General features: G+C 46.3%; 1 protein-coding gene across 1 annotated transcript; it reads right to left on the bottom strand.

Annotated features, from left to right (window-relative positions):
* Nucleotides 1-1693: 1693 nt before the first annotated feature.
* LOC106589865 (chromobox protein homolog 2) lies at nt 1694-6553 on the bottom strand. The gene is made up of 5 exons (XM_014180271.2): nt 6425-6553; nt 6296-6339; nt 5536-5601; nt 5139-5208; nt 1694-4928 (listed from the first exon to the last, which is right to left on the bottom strand). Exons 1-5 carry the CDS (start codon nt 6488-6490, stop codon nt 3252-3254), a joined length of 1923 nt encoding a protein of 640 aa, XP_014035746.1. The 5' UTR covers nt 6491-6553; the 3' UTR covers nt 1694-3251.
* Between the last annotated feature and the right edge of the window lie 2091 nt (nt 6554-8644).

An 8644-nucleotide genomic window follows, 5' to 3' on the forward strand; every position in this document is an offset into this window, starting at 1 on the left:
AGACTCGAAAGCCTTGGCCAGATCGATGAATACGGCTGCACAGTAATGTCTCTTATCGATGGAGGTTATGATATCGTTTAGGACCTTGAGCGTGGCTGAGGTGCACCCATGACCAGCTCTGAAACCAGATTGCATAGTGGAGAAGGTACGGTGGGATTCGAAATGGTCGGTAATCTGTTTGTTGACTTGGCTTTCGAAGAACTTAGATAGGCCGGGTATTCGAAGACCTTCGAAAAGCAGGGTAGGATAGATATAGGTCTGTAGCAAAATGTAGTGTCTCCCCCTTTGAAGAGGGGGATGACCGCGGCAGCTTTCCAATCTTTGGGAATCTCAGACGATACAAATGAGTGGTTGAACAGGCTAGTAATAGGGTTTGCAACAATTTCAGCAGATCATTTTAAAAAGAGAGTGTCCAGATTGTCTAGCCCGGCTGATTTGTAGGGGTCCAGGTTTTGCAGGTCTTTAAGAACATCAGCTATCTGGATTTGGGTGAAGGAGATATGGGGGAGGCTTGGGCGAGTTGCTGTGGGGAGTGCAGGGCTGTTGACCGGGGTAGGGGTAGCCAGGTGGAAAGCATGGCCAGCCGTAGAAAAATGCTTATTGAAATTCTCCATTATAGTGGATTTATCGGTGGTGACAGTGTTTCCTATCCTCAGTGCAGTGGGCAGCTGGGAGGATGTGCTCTTATTCGCCATAGACTTTAGTGTCCCAGAACTTTTTTGAGTTTGTGTTACAGGATGCAAATTTCTGCTTGAAAAAGCTAGCCTTAGCTTTCCTAACTGCCTGTGTATATTTGTTCTTGACTTCCCTGAAAAGTTGCATATCACGGGGGCTATTCGATGCTAATGCAGAACGCCACAGGATGTTTTTGTGCTGGTCAAGGGCAGTCAGGTCTGGAGAGAACCAAGGGCTATATCTGTTCCTGGTTCTACATTTTTTGAAAGGGGCATGCTTATTTAAGATGGTGAGGAAGGCACTTTTAAAGAATGACCAGGCATCCTCTACTGACGGGATGAGGTCAATATCCTTCCAGGATACCCGGGCCAGGTCGATTAGGAAGGCCTGCTCGCTGAAGTGTTTTAGAGAGCATTTGATAGTGGTGAGGGGTGGTCGTTTGACCGCAGACCCGTTACGGATGCAGTCAATGAGGCAGTGATCGCTGAGATCTTGGTTGAAAACAGCAGAGGTGTATTTGGAGGGCAAGTTGGTTAGGATGATATCTATGAGGGTGCCCGTGTTTACGGATTTGGGGTTGTACCTGGTGGGTTCAATTATAATTTGTGAGAGATTGAGGGCATCAAGCTTAGATTGTAGGATGGCCGGGGTGTTAACCATGTCCCAGTTTAGGTCACCTAGCAGCACTATCTCTGAAGATAGATGGGGGGCAATCAATTCACATATGGTGTCCAGGGCACAGCTGGGGGCAGAGGGTGGTCTATAGCAAGCGGCAACGGTGAGAGACTTGTTTCTGGAAAGGTGGATTTTTAAATGTAGAAGCTCGAATTGTTTGGGTACAGACCTGGATAGTAAGACAGAACTCTGCAGGCTAACACCGCCCCCTTTGGCAGTTCTATCTTGTCAGAAAATGTTATAGTTAGGGATGGAAATTTCAGGGTTTTTGGAGGCAAAAAAGAAGAGGTGGAGAAGAGGCAAAGCGAGAGGTTTTTTCCACCCAAAGTCAGCGGTCAATGAGTGTCAATTAGTCTATTTTTTTATTGGTATAAGTTTTGTAATGGTTAGGTTGTTACAAATGTACTTATGTAAGTGGGCACACGTGGCATTTCGTCAACTTTGAAGAAAAAAAATACGTATTTCCATTTAGAGCGGTCACTTGAATATCTTGTCAATATAATAGTACATATTTGGTACAGATCAAAGAGATGCACCTACCAATCACGAAAACACAGCCAGAAGATGGGCCACCTCTCGGGGCCTGGTTCCTCTCTAGGTTTCTTCCTTGTTTTTTTTCTAGCCACTGTGCTGTTGCTTCTGCTTAGGTTGCTCATTGGGGTTTAGGCTGGGTGACCGTAAAGCACTTTGTAACAACTGCTGCTGTAAAAACAGGCTTTATAAAATACGTTTGATTGACTGACTTAACAATAACAACAACAACAAGAGCGTTTTGGTATGGTTAAGCACCCACTTGTACAAGTACTCACGGTTTATTTCAATACCTTATAAATGGCAGGAGGCACACAGGCTACGAGTTTCTGAAGCTGTGAAGCTATAATAAGCACCAGAGTTACAGATACATATTCATATCAACAGGAGAGAAACATATGTACAAATATAAATTAAATAAAAACACTTCTCCACCTCCTATGATGCTCTTACTATCAATGACTGTGATTGTATTCAATTCAAATGTTCTTCACCACAGGTAGGTTGGTAGGGATAACACTGGAAGATAACTGTAAAAAAAAATGTCATGCCTGCTTGAGATGAGTAGGTATGTTTCAGTCTAATATAATTGGCTTAAAATATTACAATAACATACTGTAGTGCAAGAGAAATACTGACTGACAGAATACAATTTTTTAACAGATTTTTTAAAATACACAATTCACATTCATGACTCTTTTGGTCCAAAGAGAATACAAAGTAAGATGGGATATGCTGGCATAGCTATACAGACAGCTATGTCTTCAGAAAAGTCTTCAATTGATGAGGGTCCAATACCAAAACATTCTCTTTCCCCTATCCCTTGTTGACTCCCCCTCGCAGATCTAAAAAGACTGGATACGTATAAGAAAAAATATGCTGAAAAGTGAAGGACCTAGGCGAAAGGGTTGAAGGCAGAAATGGAACCAGGCCCAAGCCTACTTGACTGTTATGTCTCAGATGCAAATCTTCAAAGGGGCAATCAATGGGCTAAAGGGACCAGGGATGGGTTTGGAATCAAGCCTAATGTCATGTTGTGTCTTATTATTCCAGGTATAGGTTGCCCTTAGGCACAGATACAGAATCAGCTTAGTGAGTTTAAGCTCCTTCCAGATTCTTACCTTGAAGAGACATTTCACTCATAAATAAAATGTCAGATGTTTTCAGACCTCTAAAGTAATCTAATGAAACCATGTCACATAATATAGCTTGTGTAGATCCAGCTATCGTGGGTTTTATCTTGACATTAGACTACTTTAGAGGTCTGAAAATGTCTGTCAAACTTTGATTTGAAAGCGTAATGTCCCTTTAACCATTGGGAGGGGAAATGGCCTGTGTCTATGGGCGTCCTGTACATACACGGACAGGCTTTAGTGATTGCGGACGTTGAAGAACCCCACGCTGGTCGGCGACTCCTTCACTGTTACCGTGACAAAGTTGGCGGTGACATCCGTGACAAACACGTGCTCTAGAAGGCTCCGCGCTGGCCGCCAGTCCGTCTCCGTTTCCATCTCCATAGAGACAAGGCGGGCCCCGTTGTTGTTGTTGTTGTTGTCGGGATAGGGGGAGGAGTCGCACTCTTCTGATTCGCTGCTGCTGGTGTCATCTGAGTCACCCGTGCTGAGCTCGTTAAGGGTCCGGGAGTTGTCACCGCTCCGGGAGTTCCGCTCATTAATGGTAAGGCTCTGTCCTGACTTCCTGTCCTCCTGTCTCCCCCCGTTAGCTCTGCCTCTGCGGACCGTGGACACGCCTCCCTGTGCCTGTACGCTCCCCCCTTTCTCCACCCTTCCATTCCCCCTCCCTACACCCCCTGGTCCCTTGTTGTCCATCTCTCTCTCCGTCTCTGCCCCAGTGTCCTTCCCTCTCTCCCCCCTCTCCACTCTGGCTGGTGGAACGCTTCCAGAGTGCAGTGCCCCTCCCCCTAACCCTCCCGACACCAGGCCCTGGTTCAGCCCAGACGAGGTGTGTGTCTCTTTAATGCTTCCCCCTGCTCTTTTTCCTGCCGGACTGGCACTGCTTCTCAGGCTCAACCTCGAAACTGCAACTCCAGTGGTGCCGGAGGTTCCGTTTCCCTGGAGACCATTGCCGGGCGCAATTTTTTTGACGCTCTGCAGGTTGAGAGCTCGGAGGCTGAGGGCCTGACTGATGCGGTCTCTGGCCGAGGGAGGGGTAGAGGAGGGGGGCTTGGCTCCCTGCTGCTGAACCACCATCCCTGCCTGACCTCCTGGGCCCTCCTGCTGCCTCCTCTGCCCAGCTGGGAAGCGCTGAGCTGGGCTACATGCCGTTGGAGAGTCCCTGAACCCACTGGAGGTCTTGGAGCTGTGGAGACAGAGTGATGTGGATGTAGACACCCCTGGTTTTAGAGAGGAAGCCACCTTGAGCCCTTCTGCTCTGCCATTGCTGCTGCCGGTGTCGGAGACAGAGAGGGAGCGCTTCAGATCTGACCAGCCCTTACTGTAAGGCGGGGGAGCTCTGCTGAGAGAGGAAGAGGAGGATGATGGAGAGGATGGGGTGGGGGTGTTGGTAGACATGGAGCGACCTGACCAAATGGAGTTCAGCGGCCCAGGTTTGGAGGCCCCTGCCTGGTAGAAGGCCCCTCCAGCAGCCACCTGGTGTGCCACCTCATCTCTGGAGCCCCGGCTGGAGCTCAGGCCAGTGTAGGTGAAACTGGCTGGCTGTAGAGGCTTCTTCACCCCTCCTCGGGGTTCCTCTTTGAAGGGCTCGCGGGGGGGTCTGAGGACCTGGTGGTGGCGAGAAGGAGAAGGGGGCGGGAGGGGCGGCCGAGTCTTTGCCTGTCTCAAAGCCCTCAGCTCGGGGAGCAGCGGTTTTCTCCCGCGCTTTTTCCGGACGGGCTCATTTTTGGCCACAACAATCTGGGGCCTCTTCTGGGGGACGGGGTAGAGGTTCCGGAGGCGAGGACCCGGTTTGGCCTTCTTCCCGTGGTCTTCCTCTTCTTCTTCTGAGGAAGAGGAGGAGGGAGAGGAGGACAGGCCGGATGAAGAGGAGGAGGAGGAGCGGTCAGATTTGGTTTCAGTTGGCTCTGGTTCCTAAAGACATGGAGAGAGAAAGGTTTTTATATTCATTGTTCAAACAAACAAATGGATTGCTGCTACTGTTGTAAATATAATGGATCAATCATTGAGAAGACATTACAAGTATAATTAACATGACTGAAGGAAGTGAATTTGCTGCATTTGTTGTAGTGAGTCGTGACTAAATCTTATATGTTTGAATAGCAGCAACAGTGTGATGATTACCAGAATTTTCCGTGGACGTCCCCTTGGCCTCTTCCCTCTCTTACGGAAGAGTAGCTCCCTCTCTTGCGCTCTGTAGAAATCACACACACACACACACACACACACACACACACACACACACACACACACACACACACACACACACACAGTCACTGACAATGTTCTGCCTCTTTAAAAATGCATCCTTCCTTAGTCGAAGAGACTACTGATCTAATAACTGGATAAGTGAAAGTTTAATTTAACCAATTTGTTTAAGTCAGATAAAAGTGATTGCTTCAAGGATTGGAGGAAGGATGTATTTGACCAGGGCAATTCTAATACACCATGTAGCTACATTAAATATGAAGGGGTTCTTGTCAAACAACTTAACCACTGTAGTATGATATCAATAACACACCTCTTGTGGAAGGCAGCCAGTAATCTGGGGTCCAGAATATTCTCTTCAGGCTCCCAACTGTTATGTCTGTAAAGAAAACCCAATATTATTTAAAAAACTGTTTATTAGAGCACAGTAGAGAGACATTGAACATATAATGTCAAACCATGAATTCTCTGTTCAGGTGGATCTAGTTTAAACCGCCTTTTTCAGATACAGCGTCAGACATAGTCGCATCATATTTAAATTAAATAAAAAACATAATTCACGTTGTGTCTAAATAAAATATTAACACTATTTGCTGAAAAATAGCAAATATTGAGAGAGTAGCTGTTCATTGTATAGGGCCAGCGTATATTTAAATGGCTGAAACTGGAGCGTTTGCTCGGAGATTTACATTCAGCTACATCAAATATGTTTTGTATGGCAACATTATTGGTAAAGTAGCACGACGAAAGCACAGCTGCATGCAAATAGTGGGCGTTCCATATTCCCGGTGCTACAGTTCGCTACCGTAGTAGGGTGATGCCTGCTCACGTTACTGGAAACCGATTTGGCATCGTAACATAAACTGATCGGGCTAAAGAAAATAAAGCAAGACACAGAAACGGCGAACACCATCATCTTTCCTCCATGCATCATACAGTCTATCCAAAAACACGAGAATATTCTCAGATTGTACATATTACGGATGTGAAAGAAATCCGGGGTTGCAGGGGCTCAAGGGATACATTGTTGTCATTGTTTAGCTCAGCCAGCTGCTTGCTAAATAGCTACTCACTTGGACGACCACCCTCTCCACTTCACCAAATACTCAAACTTCCCCTGCAAAGGAGAAGATTGGGAAAGAGTTAAACGATTGAACAGGGTCTAATGTTTTCATATTATGATAAGATACGTTATTTCATACCTTTCGTGGACGTTTGTTGAGGATGCATTCGGCGTCAAATACGTGCCCTACAGTTACCCCCTCCATTGCTACAGCCCCTCTCTCCTTTTTTTACGAGAGGAAAAGCGGAACAGGGAGAAAATATTGCCCTCCAGCGGTATCCGTAGTTCGGCACCCGTGCATCTGATACGTCACTTTCACTTTTTCATTCTAGAGCGCCTGTGTAGCTTTTTGTTTTACCTTTATGTAAAGTATTCACTGTATAAAGAGGTTTTAAGAGCCTCGTTATTACAGTGTTACTATTTTTATCCGATATTTGCTAGGCTCCATAAAAGGCAAATACTTCGAACATTTATAACTTGACAATAAACTATTATTCGACCATTAAACTTGAGTGTTACATTTCAAATGCAAGATATTTGTATAAATAAAATATATAAAATATTTCAGCACACTTGTCATAATTTCACAGTGATCAAAGTTATTATGTACATTTTAGTGCAACTTACAGTTAGTTGATTCAGGTAGCTAGGTAAGACAACCACATATGTTAACTCAGTCATAATAAGTAAAAGTTTTTCTCAATAAAACTCGTTTTTTTCCCTGGGTTTTATAGGCATCTGTTCGGCCCCTCCATTTGATGGGCCAGCCCCATGATTGGTCCTTTCAAACTTTGGTCGCTTGCCAGTACTCTCTGATTCGCTTTACGCAGAGATGTCTGAAGCTACCTGTATCTCCCTAGCTAGTCCGACAAAGCATCCAGTGCAGAGGCCTGTGGGGACAGACAGGGGAGTAAGAATGACAGAAAACTCTATGAGAGATTTAAGTGGAAAGACCATCAATAGTGGAGAGTGTTAGAAAGACTAGTGAACAAGGTAAAATAGACTGATTGCAGTAAAATGTGTATTCCTTTGCTTTCTTTATCTTTTCCATCCCTCTCAACATATAAACCAGACTTCCTAAAGGCGTTGACTCCACCCCACACACCCCTTTACCCTCCCTCCCTCCCTCTCTTCTAATACTCTCTCATTCCTTTCATGTCCTTCCTTCATTCCTTCCTTCCATACCTGTGTCGGCATTGATACACTTGAAGATCACCCCTTAGGGCAGCAGGTGTCACGTCCTGATCTGTTTCACCTGTCCTTGTGATTGTCTCCACCCCCTCCAGGTGTCGCTTATTTTCCCCATTTTATTTATCCCTGTGTTTCCTGTCTCTATGCCAGTTCGTCTTGGATGTTTCCAAGTCAACCAGCGTTTTTCCCGGTTGCTTGCTTTTTGCATTCTTCTTTTTCTAGTCCTCCCGGTTTTGGCCCTTGCCTGTTTCTGGACTTTGTACCCGTCTGCCTGACCATTCTGCCTGCCTTGACCACGAGCCTGTCTGCCACTCTGTACCTCCTGGACTCTGGTTTTGACCTTTTTGCCTGTCCACGACCTTTCTCTACCCCTTTGGATTAATTAACATTGTAAGACTCCAACCATCTGCCTCCTGTGTCTGCATTTGGGTCTCGCCTTGTGCCTTGATAGCAGGAGCAGGCAATGGCCCTCATGGACACGGTATTCAGAGGTTCCCCCCCAGCACTGTCCCCAGCCAGACACACACGTTCAGTCGTGGAGCCTGGGGCAGAGCAATCAGTACTAGCTGCTCTGAGACAGATGGTTGTTGTAATACCGCAATAAAAGATGTGCCGATATTATTGACCTGAGTGTACGCTGTCTAGCTAAGAAACCCTTTTTCTTTGTCTCTTAGCTCCAAAACAGTGGCAATGACACTGACCCGAAAAATGGCAGTTCTTGAGGGCCCAACACTAGGAGTAGAAGCACTCTTCCAGGGCTCTGGGGAAGGGGGCCTCAGGAGCCAGGGAGTAGTCCACAGACAGGATGGGGACATTCAGATCCTTGGTCCAGTTCTTCAGATAGTTGTGGTTGATGGAGGGTGGATGGAAGGATAAAAAAAATGGAGATGTGACAGGAAAATGTAACAGAAGGAAAGTAAACATCATGGTAAGTTTTGAGCTCACCCTTAATTTAATTACTATGAGATTAGGGGTTCATAATTTCTGGCATCACACCACTACTACTATCCCTGGCTTACAGACCTCATGGGATTTGGAAGTCTGGGCTCGAAGCCTCCATGGAAGTGGATCAGCAGAAGGGAGATGGAGGGAGCTGCTTGATAACAAATGTCACCAAAGACAGGGAGAGGGAAGGGTACGGTCCAGAGGAGTTGGGTCCCGGTGGAAG

Source organism: Salmo salar, chromosome ssa28, assembly GCF_905237065.1.
Source record: "Salmo salar chromosome ssa28, Ssal_v3.1, whole genome shotgun sequence".
Lineage (NCBI taxonomy): Eukaryota > Metazoa > Chordata > Actinopteri > Salmoniformes > Salmonidae > Salmo > Salmo salar.